The following is a 17,237-nucleotide window of genomic DNA, read 5'->3' on the forward strand; positions in this document are numbered from 1 at the left end:
TCTAAATATACATCTATAATTGGAGCGGCCAGAGTCTGGCTGGCGACTGGCTGGCTGGGCTGCTCGTGATGCTCAAACTGTGGCTAATCACTTGCTACTAGCTCCGAGTCTGCTGTGTTTCTTGCTGATGTCCAAACGACCTCAACTATATCATTCAAGTTAGGCTAATGATGTGGCTTGTTTGTCTGAACTCCATCCAGAACTGGGAGCTGGATGGAATAACATTCAGGAGGCGCGCGGCCATACACAACAATGGGGCGGGGGGGCCAGTTCAGCAGTCTAATAACAGTGTCAACAATACAAGATTGCTGTTGACGAGGGATGACATGGGGTGGGCGGATGTGTGGAGAACATTACGACAGCAGCGGAGTGACGTCATCCAACTTTGGATACGTACTTATACATCCAGCCAAAGCCTGATGCCTATATCTAGGATGTATGGCATTCTAGATAGAGGTTATCTTATTGGAATGATGCCGAATCTACTTGTGCCATTCATCGTCGTCCCCCCTACAACATAGAGAGGGGCCGAAATGACCGTACACGTCCAACAGCTATTCAAGGATGACGGAAGGAAGGAAGCCCAATCAAAGATAGCCTGAAAACGTATAATAAAACATGGATAGATGGATCGCACACAGACAGCCTATGCAAAGCAATCAAAGTTGAAGCTGGGCATGACAAACTGTGCGCCCAACATTTCATATGGTACATTAGAATCATAATGCTCTAAATAACTAGAATACGAAAATTCGGCCCGCTCTACATTTCTACAACAACGGCGACTGCTGCTGATTAGATTTCTCAAAAGATCTCTGACGTTTCCTAATCGGCCGCACGTGCGCATCAAATGGCTTTGGCTTCTGCGCCGTCCACAATATCTTCCACTGCCATTCTCTGCCAACACAGAGCTAGCTTTTTCGGGTTATGTATTCTTTCTCGTCCGTCTGCCGATGTTATTCAAGTGAAATGTTCACGCTACATGGCGTGAGGAGTCTTTTCCTAATCGGCTCCTATAGCCCCCCCCCAACTTTCGGTCCACTCAGCTTCTCGGCACTGACTCTGTAATTATTATTTCCCCGGCGCTCTTAAGACATAAACCCAACTTTCTGAGAGACTTGATCAAGTTAACATACATAAGGATGATGATTTTATGTACATAGAAGAGATAAACGAAAAAAACCGAATGCCAGACACAGTTATAGGGGACTGCTGCAATATAACCAAGTTGAATGTCATAAATCGCCAATGTCTCCCAGGGCTGTAATATCTCTATTAATAGATTATCCATATCTGATGTGAGTGTGTGTGTGTGTGTGTGTACACTGCACAGTAGTCTATAAGCTCTAAGCAGCGCATGCATATAAATAAAATAAAAACCAGTAAAAGCTTGTGGCTTTGCCTTGCATAATGGAAGCAGTACTCTCTTCTTCTTCTCGACTGTCTTCTGGCTGTTTAGGATAATATGTATATCTTTTTGAATATGGCGGGGTTAAAACAACACACAAGCCTGAGGCCCAGGGCCCCACCAAAGGGAAGTTATAAGAAATGAGTACGGCTCCTGTTATATTAGCCTATGGAGGACTGACTCTCTCACATGGCGGGGGGGCCATATCACCAAAAAGATTTGATGGGATAGACACAGCTCCTAAATCTAATGGTTGAGCTCCTTTTTTTTTTTTGTTTTTTGCTCCTGAAAGGGGGAAAAAGGGCAACTATAGACTTTTCGTCCCGGGTAACGTCGTCCACTGTATAGCGTTCCGCCTATAAAAGATCAGCCAGCGATAACGTTTCGGCTATAAACCCCCCCCCCCTTGCCTTTTACACACACAAAAAGAGGGGGGATGAAGAAAAGGATTTCGTCGCAAAGTGGATGATGCAACTGAACTGCCACCGAAAAAAAAAAAACCTAAAATAAGATAAAATACAAATGTTGTAAAATTCCGCATTTTAATTATCTTGCTGTCGAACAAAAAAAAATTTTGATTATTATAGATCAAGAATTAATTCAAAAGTTAATTCAGTCAAGACAGTTAATGCGTGCGATCGATAATGACTTTTGAGAGCAGTCAGTTTTACCGAGCAAAAGTTGATTTCGATGCAGGATTTCTAGGAGCCGAGTTCCATATAAGCGTTATTGAAGGGAGGACAAGAAGTTTAAAGTCCAAAAGTTTCCCTCTGTCCAAAAGTTTCAAGATAACGGGTGTCTCTTTGTACTTAATAACTAATCTACGTCGTATAATAATCATGTTTTATGTTATACTACTACTACTACTACTACTACTACTACTCCGGCAGCCGAAAGCCGAAGCCGTGAAGGAGGTTAGGCAACTGCTGGCAACATCACATAGGGTGTAGACGGCTGGATACACAAAGATTGGCTTGGTGCTGCTGCTGCTGCTGCTGGCCATGGAACCCGTCCAAATTGCGTGTTTTTGTTTACACACATCTTTTAACGTCGGCCCAACCAACAGCCTTGGTGTCGATATCCTTGACGAAAAACGCCTCACAAAAAGTCGAAACCCCCTCCAGCACAAGTGTAGATTGCACCCCCCAAAAGATAATGAGCAGCTGGATGGTTTGGAAATAACAGAAATGGGAATTGGAAATTTGTGTTTTCGCTCCGCTCGTCTCGGTCGTCGGTTAACTCGAAAGTGGTTTGGGTGGTTCAAATTTGATTGTAATGTTTGGGGGGGGGGGGATTATTATACAGTTGGCATTGTCCCTGGTGAACCCAGGCAATGGCAATGGCTTTTTGCCTTTGCTTCCGCTTGTATGTATATAGAATCCAGCACATCCAAATAGATTTCATCCGCCCCATTTCGTTCTAGAGCCGTTATAGTATAGTATACAATACATACAGCCGATGGAGAGACTATATATCGGGGATGGATATGTATAGAATCTCTCCGTGCACTTTATTCTGTCGATATTTATTCTTCAACCCGCTCCACTCGGCTTTGACGATGGCAGAGAGGCGAGTGGGTGGCTGGCCCGGATCAACAAAAAAAAAAAAAGAATCGCGAAAATTGTTGTTGTTACGGGCTCGGAATGAGGATGGCGAAATTGAGTGAAACAAATCTGATAGCTCCTTGATTGTTACCAGCAGCAGCAGCCGCCAGAGAGTCTAACGTCAATATTTTGCCAAGTCAAAAAAGATTTCGCATGGAAGAAAATGAAAAACTATTAAAGATGAGACTCCTGTGTGTGTTTGCCAAGCGCACACAACAGTCTATAAAGGTCACCCTACGTACGTCTAAAGGTTACTTAGCTTAAATATTTACCCATCACTGTAATATAGCGTCCACTTGTTTTTCCTTTTTTCTGTTCGGCTTTTTCGCTCCATCGAGCGTCTTATGAATGATCTGTTGTCCTACCTCGTCGGCTGCTGCATCGACAACAACAACATCCTTCCGCTTAGAGAAGATCATAGCATTTTCCGACAACTCTCTCTCTTTCTCTCTGTCGACTGCAAAAAAGAAATTTCTATATCCGCTTCTACTGCGCTTCCGCTGTATACTAGTCCCACTCATTTCTGGAGAGATAAATAACTCGGTCGATGTTAGTTATCCCTATCTCTCTCTCTCTCTGTGAATTTTCGCGAAATCTTTCAGGGGGGGAGTTTCTGTTACATTGGCAATGTTTTTCGCTAGGCTGAACCAAGGATCCGGTGTGCGGATGCCGGGTGTGGGATGAGATACGGCGGAGATGTTACCCCTTGTCGTGTATAGTTGTGGCTCCTAGCTAGGATTGATGAGCAATACACAGCGTCAGCCGACAGGATTAGGAGTTGCCCACTAATTTCGCCCATACACACACACACACACAGACCTATATACACTTCATCAGCTGCCAGTTAATTGGATAGATATTTATACACATATATAACCGAGCCGCCCATACTAGCAGTCTATATAACTCCACTCTCACTTTTTTCCTTTTTTATTTTTTTTATTTTTTGGCGTGTTGTTCTTGGCCGGACGCGGACAGCCGCCCAACAGGGCCGGAAGTACATCATAGAGCAGCTGGACGTCTTGTCTGCTGACTCGGCATCTTCACATATATTTTCGTGTTGTCTAGAAATATTTATAGCCCAATAACCAACTCGGAGAACCTGAAATATTGGCAATCGTATTAACATTATTACAAGCTTTTTTTCGCCAATTCCAACCTAATCAGTTTTTCACTGGGATTGATGTATACGGCACCAACTTTCCACATTGCCGTTGGCCAGAGGCCAGCCAACTGAAAAGCAATTTGTTTTAACTTGGTCTTTTTCTACGGACTTGCAAAAGTATAATAATACGTCGTGTAGAGTTCGATTGTCCTGGTCGCTGGTAGCAGGAGCTTATTCCGCACGGAGTGAACGGCGTGCGTCTGATTTTGTACATATTTCGACGTAGAATAATATCAAACCGTGGCATTGTACATGGGTTCCCATTGTGTGGGTATTGTCTAGACTGGATTCAATCTCGGCCTGGTAGACACAATGGAAAGAATAGCCAATCCTGGTCCCCCCTGCGGAAGAACCATTCAAGCCAGCTAGGTTGTCGTAGCCACGCAAACATAATCGAATTGCACCCGGTAATAGAAAAAAAGAAAGAAAAAGGCGACGCCATATAAATGCGTTGGGTTCTCTAGTAAAGTCCAAAGGTACACACAAGTCTAACAAATCGTATATATAGCTACAGCAGAAATGCGATGCTGTAGAATTGATACGAGTCAACAAGTTTTGCAATTGTTTCTGTCGCCATGCGACGCCCATTTGATTTCCGCTAGTGAAATTCAAATCGACAAAAGGTTGAAGTCAACTGTCGGCAGAGGTGAACGTAATACGGTGAGAAATGGGGACGCCCATCAGTTAATCCGCTTGTGCGTCAATAATACAACAAAAAAGTTATCTCACAGGGGGAAAAAAAAAAGCCCAAACGGAGATAAATAAATAAAGAAAAAACGAAAAGTTCTTTCGTATTTATGGGGGAAAGTAATCATCCCAGCCGTCAGTCACAACCGGCTCTTTGGCGGAGTGTCTCAACGGCGCCAGCCCAGGAGCGAGTTCATAGTGTACGGCCATATCTGAATGGGAATTGTCATTTTCTGTCGATGGGACCCGTTACAAAACAACTCATCATCGTCGCCAAAAGAAACGGACACGTAATACACACATTCAGATTCAGCCAACAAGATGAATTTATACGTTCCATAGCTTATTATTACATTCTTCCCTTTTCTTCAAAACCACAAGAGATGTCGGTGGGTACTTTGATTGTAAAGGGTTTAGAGTTAAAATATTTTGTTTAATATCCACACATTAAGTTGCGAGGTTACAAAACCGAGCCTGATTTGCAGTCGTTCTGCAAAATGAGTTATTTAACGAACCTTCACCGAGTGAACAAAAAGGGAAAACAGTTGCAGTCAACCGCATAGCTCATATAGGAATAATCGTATTATCAATCGTACGGACGATTTACAACCAACGCCATCAAATAGTCAAAAATGAAGAATAGAGATAGATCTGTCCTATACCTTTATGCCTGGGAAATACGGCTAGGCATCCGCAAGTGTTTCATCCGCAGAGAAGTTGAATAGAAACCAGGCGGGATAGGAAAAAGGGCCTCAGACTCCCAACACCCACACTCACATGGGTGTAGAAACGTGGACAGAAGGGAGTTGAAAGAAAGTAGCTTGAATTTCCCCACTCAAATATGATGTTGATTATCTAAATGAGAAAGGTTTCTGGAAAAAAATTACATAAGCAAAGTATGAATTGAAAATGAGACAGCCTGAAACCCGAATTGTTAATGAACTGAACAACTTAAAGGTTTCCATGAAACACACTGCATTTATGCAAGTCGTGCATAATTGAAATATCTGGAAGGTCACATACATAAAGAAACAAAACTACCTACATACCTAAGCGATGATGGTGAGATTGTTGTTGATGACAACAAGCAAAATTTGCACATGTTGTTGTTCCGATATGGCTGGCTCAGGCCTGAAATCTGCACAAAGGAGTTGAGTTCACACAGTGCAAACATAAACCATAAACTGCCATCATGCATGAACAGTGGGGGCTTAAATGATAAATGCTATTGCTGTCAAGAACCAGGGGCTCACAAAATTTCACGATTTTGGAAAAGGTTCAAGTCTTCTATTTAAACTCCAATTATAATCATTCCATTTCTCTGTTATTTTTCGCGCAGCCCCACCCACATACGTGATCGTTCCGTTTCCCTTGTAATCCCAAACTTCTAGCTCTTTTTCAAAACTTGTAAACATAACAAAAAAGCAGACGACACTGATCATCTTCTAGAGATATCGAGCGAAATGTTTTTTTAAAAATCAGAGAACTTTCTTGAAAGTTGAAAGCCATTAGGGAATAACATCGTCGCTATGTTCACTCCCATTCCTGAAATAGTTGAAATCACCGAAAGAAATACTTGCGAAATTGCTCACGAGCAACTTGGACGGTGTCTGATGAAATTTTTTCCATTGAATGAATCCCCATACACCCTGTACCATAGAGTTCTAATGAGTAGATTCCGTTCGATCGAATCTCGAAACTTTGGCATGGCTTGCTGGAAATCAAAGTTGCAACGACAGCACGTGCGTCGTCAACTTGAACCGAGCTTTTTTCGCCTTGTTTTCGACTCGTTTTTCCTTTAGGTATACGCTGGCAAACTCTTGATCGTCCTAATAATCAAAAGTCCATTATTGTTGCCATTGCCATACCTCGGCGGTGGCGGCTATACAACTACTTGCCGTGTGTTTGCCCCCGGCCAAAGTTGGTGATTTATTCCATCTGTGCCGACAACTTTGGGTAAATAAATATAACAGCTGCTCACCAAAGTTGCCCAGGGTATTATCATTAAGAGGTGTGTGTATAGCAGAGACCTAATCAAAGTTGATGATGCGCATCAACTAAAAAAGAAGAAGAAGGAGCTGCTCGCCGGCACAGCTGATAGAATTCCCATCACTTTCCCATTCAGTTCGCCAAAGTTCATTTCTCATGCTGTGTATACTCACGCTTTTATTCTTGTTTCGCCCATTATGCATCCGTCAACACATCCGGCGACGCCCCATTGACTCCTCTCTCCATCCACCACCACAGCATATCACAGTATTGAAACTAGGCGTTGCTGTTATCTTTCACCTTCTATACATGCACACATCGCGGGAGATGCGTATATGTGGCTGGCTGGGTGAATGGATGACATTTCCAAACCGAGGATCTCACAACAGTTTTTCTTTTTTTATTTTTTTGCGGGACCGTGTCCTGTTCACGTCTGTTGAACGCGGCGTGTGGGTGTCGAGCTCATTTCTGCGCATCCACAAAAAAAGCCAACCTCTTTTCTACGGAATAATTAAAGGTGGCGCATTTTCAATTTCCGGTCCTTGCGGCGACGAAACGGATTAATAAGAGAATGGCAACACTGAATTGAAATAATCAGGATCGTCTTGGTTAGTCGACACCTGAACAACGGAAATGATTTCCCATTAAAGTCAACCGCAATCCAAATGATCTGCAAATGAACGCAAATCCATCAGCAACGCCCAAACTGACTCGCTAATAAATAAATCAAATCCCGAACTTGAAATTAGAATTCAACTTGCATTTAAAGAATTGAAAGGTTATACTAAATATCAGCAGGCTTCTTAAATAATGAAACGTATATAGTTGGCGTGATCAATGATGCGTGCTCCGTGAACTGCATCGGAACTCACATTGTGTAGTATATATAGTGGCGCCATCGATTAAGATGATGAATGCTCCGGCTCACAACTCGTCCGGGTGGTCGCCGGAATGAATCACCAAAGAGGAGTCAAATCCATCGGCGGATGAAAGAGGAAGATGTATATAAAAAAAAAATAAAATAAAAAATCATCATAGTCATAACACACTGCACATCGCAAGAAGATGGATATTCTTTTTTCTTCTTTCTCGGCCTTGGGATATATAGTCTAGAAGAGTCAGGAAAAAAGGAGTAGCTGCTGAACTCTCTTCTGCTGTCATCATCGCCTATATGTGACGATGCCGTGGAACTTTGCCAATGTGTTTTTCCATCTAGACTGGCGTGACTCGCAAACCTCTGGCAAACAAAGAGAGAGATAAAAGACATTGACCCCCCCGTATACACATGAGCATCAGCGCTATAGGACGAGCTGTGTATATAATATAGTTATGTTTGTTTCTCTTCTAATATATAGTAAAAATAGCTTCGATGATATGCCGGGAGGATCGCCCGTGTCTAACATCCATCCATCCGTTTGTTGCTTTATATTAGACGCAGAGCAAACGTCTAGTAGTAGAGAATCTTATTCCTCTTTTGGATATGGTTTATCAATGTTGATGAATACACATAGTACGTATCTCCTCTTCCGGGGGTATAATAATAAAAAGAAAAAAGATCCTTCGTCTATAAAGGATTCTTTTTTGTATACGGCCGAGTTGTGACGTAATGGAGCGCCATCAGTTTCTTTTCCACGACGCCGAACGATGACGATTATCGTCATGGGTTTTCTCTCTTTCACGTCGATATCTTTTCTTTTTTGTTGTGTCTGGTAGGATTGATAAATATTGCAGATCTTTTTCTCGGCGGCGGGATTATTACCAAACTATTAGAGCATCAGCTGCTGTCGGACTCTAAATGCTAAGACCGCGCAACTCTCCGTCTATAGCTCCCCGTTTGATTTCTTCAGAATCTTTTGGTATAAATCTGCCGTTATTATACGAAAGACTGTGGATCACTACAAGTCAAAGCTCTGCTGCCTAGCATCGCCATATGATAAATAGATTGTGGCTGAGGAATAATAGGGAGTTGCTGAACCGGGACAAAATATCCTCTCGTATGTATTATTATACTCGAAATAGTTTGTATTTCTCCGTCTCTTGTTATTTTATCTGTTTCTTTTATCTGGTCTTGGCTTTAAAAAATTCAATCTCTTTGAAAGCAATCAAAAAGAAAAAACAGAGCCGCTATATAGGCCACTTGGTATTCAATCACAAACGTCACTGTCGACAACAATAAAACAGAAACTTATCAAGCAGCTCGCATTCCTCAGATCTGTGCATTTACTGTTGCGTGCAATAAGTCGGTTTGACATTCCTCTCGACTTGTCGGCTGGTATTTCAGTCGATTTCTTTTCTTATCAACTTTGATCGAATGCAATCAAACCAAAGTTCGCCGAGTTCGGCTGGCCTAAACAAACCAAAAAGAAAGGATATCGTCTCGCCATTTGAACTGTGCTAGCTGCCAACATCTCCACTGCTGCGATTTATTAGTATGCGACGAGTGTGTACAGCAACGCCCCTATAAATATCCGTTCGGCCCAGTTCAACTGTGCAGAGAGACGGCCGTACCTGATGGCTTTTGCCGACGACGGAACAGAAGCCAAAAGACGATCACGCGAGTGTGGCGTACATTGCCAAAGTATAGACGGGGACAAGAAAACTAAAAAATAACGTGACGAATGATTAGAGAAATGGCCGTGGCGAGTGTCAATGGGCTTCCGGTCCCGCGATGTTATGTATATAAATATGTTACGTGAATGTTGAAGTTCGTTGGCCAGCTGCCAAGGGAAGAAAATTTAAAAAATCCATGCAGACCATTGATTCTCCAGTGTCAAGGTTTAGAATTGATGGATACACGATAGAAATTTGCATAATACTGTGTCCACCATCTCCCGGGCAAATATCCACTTTCTATGTAAAAATCGGATCTCGGCCCAGGGGGAGAGAGAGAAATTGAAATTTCATTTTCTGTTTTGTTTGTTTTCAATTTTCGAAACTTTCGAACAAAAATAGGTGCGGAACGCGACGGCGATGTTTATCATTAACTTGAGCGTGTCCGATTTGATGTTTTGCTGCTTCAACTTACCGCTGGCCACGTCGCTGTTCTACCACCGGGCCTGGGTCCACGGCGAGGCCCTCTGCACGCTCTTCCCGCTAATGCGCTACGGACTTTTGGCCGTTTCCATCTTCACCGTCTTGGCCATCACGCTCAACCGCTACATTATGATCGGCCACCCCAGGCTCTACCCAAAGTACGTTTGTTTTTATTTATTTATTTTTTTTTAAATTCAATTCGTTCTATTTTGATGGACAAAAATGTGTGTGTGTGGGAGGTGGCGCCCAGCGTCGTCCAATATGCGGGGGAAAAAAAAAACAAAAAAATCAAAATGAAATTCCTTGATTAAATTCGGCCGGTAAAACGAAAAACCCAAATCAGGAATTCTATTGGTACTTTTGAGTCTAGCAGCCTGGCACTGATGTGATTTTATTAGACTGTCGCTTTTTGAAAAAAAGTAACTCGTTGAAAGTTTGAAACGATATATTTCTTTTATCTCCAATAAGTTTGTATGTTGCTCGCATCTGTGCCTCTGATCGAATTTCCCCGCCCTAGTCTTTCCAGCGTATAGTGTATATACAGGAATCAAGGCCTGTCGTCTATTTCACGAGACATTGTTTATTTCCATGATCGAATTTAGCGCACGAGGACACTCCCCCCCCCCCCCCCCCACTGCCAGCAGAGTCGCCCGTTTTGTGCTGCATATCAAATTTCTCATAAGAAAACCTCGCTATATAGCACGGCCGATTTACCATAATACCAAAGACCCGCCAGCAGCTATTATTTACATAGATGCAAAGGCTTCAAAGGCATTCCCAGGGCCAGGGCCAGGAGAGCTGGAAAGCCGAGCTTACACTCCGGTGACAATTGGGCGCCCAGGCCCAGGGTGGAATTTTAATTAAATTACCATTATTATTATTATTATGATCTGATTGTGGTTTATTCCTGTCCAGGCTGTACAAAAGGCGCCACCTGATCCTGATGATCGCCCTGACGTGGCTGGGCTGTTTCGGCTCGCTGCTGCCCACCTTGCTGGGCCAATGGGGCACTTTTGGACTGGACAAGGAAATCGGATCCTGCTCGATCCTGCCCGACGCTCACCGCCGCTCGCCCAAGGAGTTTCTCTTTGTCGTGGCTTTTGTCCTGCCCTGCCTGGCCATTGTCGTCTGCTACGCCAGGATCTTTTTCATCGTCAGACGGGCGGCGGCCGTCTCGCACGGCAACCAGCAGCAACAGAACCACCAGAGTCAACAGTCGGGAGCCTCGGCCGGACTCAAACCGTCGGCCAGCGTCAGGTCCAGGACCGGCATCGGTGGCATCGTTCCAGGAGAGATGAGACGGGGATTGATGCTGCCCGGATCGGCTGCCGCACTGACGCATCCGGGCTACGTCAAACAGTCGCTGAACAACCCGCCGTCCGTCATGGAGGCCTCCTTCCATCTGACGTGCTGCGAATCGCAACAAGGAAGTGGATCGACCGAAATCAGCGAGGAAACAACCGAAAGGTCCGGCCACCACTTGGCCGCCGGAGCGCTGGAGCCGCTAGTCGCGACGACAACAGCGACAGTTGTTATTCCAAAGAGAACCGGATCGATTTTGCGCTGGAGTAAACCGGCAGCGGCATCGGCGGCGTCGATCCAGCACAAATCGTCGCCCATCCGCATTGAAGTGGAGAGAGGCAGCGAAGTGGCCGGACCATTGCCCGACTTCCAGTCTCATCCGTCGGCTGAAAAGCGGCGGATTTCCGTTTCTTTCATGGAGCCGGAACCGTCGGAGAATTCCCAGCAATTGCTCCAGCCAACCGAAGCCCAGCAGCAATACCTTCGCGTTCCAGGTGTCCAGTGTTCGCCCAGCAACCCCGCCAGCAACGCCATCAGTCTCAATCTGCCGCCCAGTCAGAAATCGTCGGCACCTTCCGTCACCGAGGATGGCGAGCCGGTCATCGGCAGTCCCGTCCATTCCGAGGCTTCTTCCATCGGCTCGACGGCCGCCATTCCGACCGGAATAGCTCCTCCAGGGGTGGGTGGTGTGGACACGGGTCGATCGGTTTTGGGAGCGGCCCTGTCCCAGGTCAGTGGTGCCCTCCACCGTCGCTCGACCCGAAACAAATCGTCAACGCGGAGGCATCCGGGCCGGATGACGGCCAAAGATCGTAAACTCTTGCAAATGATTCTGGTCATTTTCGTCTCGTTCATCGTCTGCTACATGCCCATCACCCTGGTCAAATCGCTGAGCAAGGAGGTGGACCTGGGCGGGGCCATCAACATTGTCGGCTACGTCCTCATTTACTTGACGACGTGCATTAATCCAATCATCTACGTCGTCATGAGCTCCGAGTATCGACAGGCCTACAAGAATCTGCTGACGTGCAAGCAGAGCCATCACGCGGCCATCGGCGGAGGAGGAACCGGAATCGGCGGCGGCGGCGGCGGTGGAGGATTAGGAGGAGGCGGACCCTTGCCCAGCCGCAGCTTCTCACAGAAAGCTTACTGATTTGATTGATCCGCAACTATATTGGACAACAATTACACCATTATAACTGTTCGGTCCTTTTCATCTCTCCCCTCCTTCCGTCGCCTCAATTGTCATCGCTGGATTCAAATGGAATTGACGGTCCTGCTGGTTGTCGGTTGCCTAGCAACCGCGTTACCAACGACAGCCATCAGTATATAATAGAAAAGAAATGGAAGAAAGATCAAGACAAAATAAAAGGACTCAACTTGTATGTCACGGGCTGTTTGGTTTATTCTGAATCATTTTTAAAGTTAAAGAAATTACGGCGTATTGTTTTATCGATTATATTCTAGTCCTCTCATTGGCGGGTTGACATCTAATTACATACTACACTGACTTAAGTATACGTATTCATTTCACATCAAGAAAATTCGACGTTGTACATTCCACTCGGCCATTTCTAATTGTTCACCCATTCATTTTACGCTTGCGATTTACGATTCGTCCATTTAAAAAATAAACAACCTGTTTGATGGCTTATTTGAATGTTTCTCGGCAGACAACGTTTGATTGTGATACATAGCAAGTATGACAAACACCATAGGAATTTCAATAAAAAAGAAAAACGAAGAGGAGGAAAAAATAAAGTTTGAATTCTTGTCAAACAACACACACAAGTCAATGCCGAGTGGTCAAATATTGACACTGCCGGCTCCCCCCCCACCCATTTTTTCATCATCCCGTCTTCTATTCTATAATAATAATTGTCTCTAAATATTTGCAGTTACGTGTCACTTGTTCTACTATATAGAGTTTCGCTTGGCGCGCTGTGAGTTCAACAGCCAGCAGTGTCTCACCCCACATGTTATTATTATTATTAAAAAAACAAGATCAATGTTTGCACAGCAACAACACTTTTCTATTCACCCTTGCAGCCCATCCATTTCGGTAATTTTATCCCGCGTGTGTCTCATCCAGGAATTAAGTAAATTATGTTTCTTCATCATCTCTTTTCATCGATCGATTTGTTGCTATAAAGTGTGCCGCTGCCTGTTATTTATATATATACATGTGTGTATACTCTACTATGTTCTCTATATATTTATCAAATTATCAAGCAGATCAACGTGATGATGGCGAAACAACACACACACACACACACACACAAATACAAATATATTATCGAGAGAATATTGAATGAGACTTTTTATTTTTTCTTAGCTGTATATCGATCCAGCGTTTCCACGGTGAAATGATTCACGCCATTGTGACTCAGTGTTGTATACATATATGTACAAAAATATCGATTTCTCCTCCTCGTCTTCACACACACGCGGAAAGAGTTTTTATATATAAAGCGGATCGAGCACCGAATATAATATCGCTGGTCTCTCTGCTCGCATTTGTATTCGGCCGTGTGAACAGCACAAATCTATAGTACTACTGTCCGTGTTATTAGACTTGCATGTCCACGGGTAATGCCATGGTAATAATATACTGTATACATACTTAATTTACAGTCAATGTCAAGACTTGATTCGATATTCCCTTCCGGGGAAATCCTACCTCAAAGATCCTTGGCTTGGCAATGACCAACAGCTTTATTGACATAGAGATTTATCATAATTTGCTTTTAACTAAGTACAATGAATTTTAAGATTTTTTTTTTAGGGAATCTCGAAATTTAAATAACGTTACTTTGTTAAATACATCAATCAAATGATTTCATGTCCAATGGATGTCAAAAAGGTTTTCGTGCCGTCGAGTGCATCTTCACGTGCCGAAAGACACTTCGTGTACTGTAATGTGTGTGCTTTATTATTTTCAATATTACTTTCGGGATAACAAAGTGCTTTGCGTGACGGATGTCCATTCCCTAAACCTGCCTGGTAACTAGTTTAATAGTATCAAACGTAATAAACCAAAAATACAGCTTAATCAAACAAGCAGTCGAAATTCTCCAAACAAGCTTCCGCCGACTTTATACAAACAGACATTACATTTTTATCACTCTGTTTTTATTGTAAATTGATTTTAGAAAAAAAAACACAAAAATTGCATCGTTTTGAAACGACATGGCAAATGTTTCGAGCCTTAATTCAAAAAATGATGAAACAACAAGCGCCATCGTGCGGTGATTTTCGGCTACGTTCACTAGAGGGTGCCACCCTTGCGTTCGTTGACATCCTTTTTCCTGCGTCTGATGAAAGGACGTTGTGTGAGTTGAGCAACGTGGATAGTAGTAGTAGTTAGAATTGAGTCGCAGACTTTCGCCACACATTTGTACATTTTTTCTGTTCTCTCTCCCCTTGATGGTGCGTAAAAACCAAGGCCTCGTATTGAAACAATAGAATCTCAATTCAAGTATCGTAACCCAGTTGTTGAAATACCTTCAGTCATTCGCACCCAACACACACACACACGGCTGTATTCCCGTTTTCTTTTGAGTTTTGTTCAACCTGTTTTTTTGAGTCGAGAGACAAAGAGACTCGATCGAAACAATGAAAGAAGAAATCGAAGCTGCGGCTCTTTTCATTACGCAACTGGTGTCCCAGTCCAGTCAACTTGCCAACCTGCCTGAAGACCGGCTACAAACTTTCAAGAGGCACCTCATCAGGCTCTTTGAGGAGAGGTTTCATGTAAGAAGCAATTCTGTTAATTATTAGTCTCGGCAGTTGTGTTTCAATGTTTCTATCGACTTGACTATTTCAGAACCACTGGTTTCCTGACAGGCCTCAGCGAGGTCAGGGCTTTCGTTGCATCAGGTTAAATGGTGGTAGCCGTCCTGATCCTCTCATTCAAAAAGCTGCGCTTGAGACTGGGCTTGAGTATTGTGATCTGAGGCTGCCGGTGGAATTCACCATGTGGGTAGACCCAAGGGAGGTCTCGTGCAGGTGGGAAATTCTTGTTCAAATTACATGTTGATTGACAATTATTTTCAATGATGATCATTGTTTTGGCCTTGCAGATTTGGCGAGCATGAAGGTTCCTATTGCACCGTGGCGTCGTTCGGAAACGAGACGGACGCCAAGGCCGTTGCTGGTAGCGCGTTAGCGCCACTGCAAGTCGTGACCGACAACGACAGGAGTTTGGCTGTCTCTCAGCAGCAAATTAGCCCTCGCCGAACCAACACCAGTAGCAACCGCAGCAGCCGAGGATCTCCGTCGCCGGTCAGCCCACCGCGTGCAACCATCCAGCAGCAGCAGCAGCAGTACCGACTCAACTGTTTTTATCCCAACTACGACCCATCGCACAAGGGCTGGTATCCTGTGACTGCCACTTCTTCCTATAGTTCTCTCTCACCTCCTCCACCCATGGCTCTCAACTACCAGGCACCCAAATCTCGCTTCGTCCAGCAACAGCACCCATGGGGCTTGGCTTACGTTCCGACCGTCCGCTACCTCAACAACTGGCCCATGGGTCAAATGGTCAAAGTTTGAGGTGAGAGAGGAAAAGAGAGAAAGACCAAAAACAAAAGAAACAAAAGGCTCATCGTTACACAAAACGACAACACAATGTTCCAAATCCCTCGTCAACACTTGCCTTTCGTTGTTCGGTTATTTTTGTCGTCCGTCATTTCTTTTTCAAAACTATTACCTCTAACGATATTTGAATTTTGTTTGTGATAAGTTCCACTCATTTTTTTTCTATCTCAGCTCCCGGTTTTCAAAGTTTTTCTTTTTTCTTCTTTTTTCGATTTTAAAGGGGGTGTGTGTTTTCGTCCTAAAAGTTTTGTCCTCTCTCCTTTATTATGTTTTTTTCTTCTTCTTGAGCGCCCCTTCGACGAGTCACTGGCGATTACACCTCGGCGTGCAATCTGTTTTGCCTTTGTCTGGCTCGACATCCGCGAAAAAGCACCGGCACCACCACCACCCCCCTAACAACTTTCTTCCGTTAATGAAACAACCAACTCTTTATGTGATTCATGTTTGCTACTCTCTCTTACGAAGTGCACCCCACCTTTCGTGACTTGATCTAGATAACAGAAAACAATCCATTTTTCTCGGACCATTTAGCAATTTGAGGACCTCCCCTTTACACAGTGTCGAAGAAGAAAAAACAAAACAAAACATCCGGAAAATGTTCCCTGTTGGTGTGTGTGTATGTTTGTAAGAAAAACTAAGAATCCGTCCCAGCTATACTATTGATCTACTATCACTATATATGTATAATCGAACACATCTTTCCGTTTCCCAATTTTTTTTTGTTTATTATCCTCTATTCTTTCGTGTCCTAATTTTTCCCCCCACACTGTATCTGTGCCGCGTTTGGTGTTTTGTATCTACGTATCGAAGTTGTTCCTCCGGTTGATTTTGGTCAAACATGTTTCATTCCTACTCGTCCTAAACAAGCAAAAACAACAACCAAATAAGAGAATGTATTTAGTCGATTATATTATATAGTAAATCCTGATTATTCCCCCTTCCCTGTTTTTTTTCTCTCTTAATTCCAAAATGGCTGGGATTTTCTCAATCCTCTACTCCCAATTCTTAATCACAATACAACTTTGTTTCCGCATAAAATAATTCCGAAATTAATTGGTCGATTATTTCCTTTCGAATAAATAGATTTTTGTATTTGTTTCTCCACATGGGAAGTTAAAAGGGAAGATTAACAATGATTGAAATCGATTAAAAAGGCGTAGGGGTGGAGCCATGCACTTATTTCTTGAGGGGAGACGAATGTAATATGAAAAGAAAGAAGTAAAATTGAAGAGAAGAGGAAATGTAAAAAAAAAAAAAAGGTGGCAGGTAAATTTAAAATGAAAAGAAACACCCACACGCAGTGTCATCTTGCAAATATGGACGGAATCGGGTTGGGAGACGAAAAATGATCGTCTTGGCACGAAAAATGAGTTTTTGGGACGGAATGGTCGGGTCAAAAAATAAAACGTCGAAATAAAAATAAAACGTCACTCGGGGCCGGAGCAAATCA

General features: G+C 43.6%; 2 protein-coding genes across 3 annotated transcripts in view; both read left to right on the forward strand.

Moving 5' to 3' along the window:
- The window catches only part of LOC124311014 (G-protein coupled receptor moody-like), a 23,736-nt gene extending 10,252 nt beyond the window's left edge, over positions 1 to 13,484 (forward strand). For both annotated transcript variants that reach the window (XM_046775247.1, XM_046775248.1), the window contains exons 3-4: positions 9,806 to 10,044; positions 10,802 to 13,484. In XM_046775247.1, the coding sequence (XP_046631203.1) occupies positions 9,806 to 10,044; positions 10,802 to 12,341 (1,779 nt within the window). In that variant the 3' untranslated portion in view covers positions 12,342 to 13,484. The remainder of the gene's footprint in view (positions 1 to 9,805; positions 10,045 to 10,801) is intronic.
- A 965-nt stretch (positions 13,485 to 14,449) lies between these two features.
- On the forward strand, positions 14,450 to 16,828 carry LOC124311361 (maternal B9.10 protein-like). Its single transcript, XM_046775819.1, has 3 exons — positions 14,450 to 14,941; positions 15,015 to 15,196; positions 15,271 to 16,828. Exons 1-3 carry the CDS (start codon positions 14,804 to 14,806, stop codon positions 15,740 to 15,742), a joined length of 792 nt encoding a protein of 263 aa, XP_046631775.1. The 5' UTR covers positions 14,450 to 14,803; the 3' UTR covers positions 15,743 to 16,828.
- Positions 16,829 to 17,237: the final 409 nt, after the last annotated feature.

Source organism: Daphnia pulicaria, chromosome 8, assembly GCF_021234035.1.
Source record: "Daphnia pulicaria isolate SC F1-1A chromosome 8, SC_F0-13Bv2, whole genome shotgun sequence".
Classification (NCBI taxonomy): Eukaryota; Metazoa; Arthropoda; class Branchiopoda; order Diplostraca; family Daphniidae; genus Daphnia; species Daphnia pulicaria.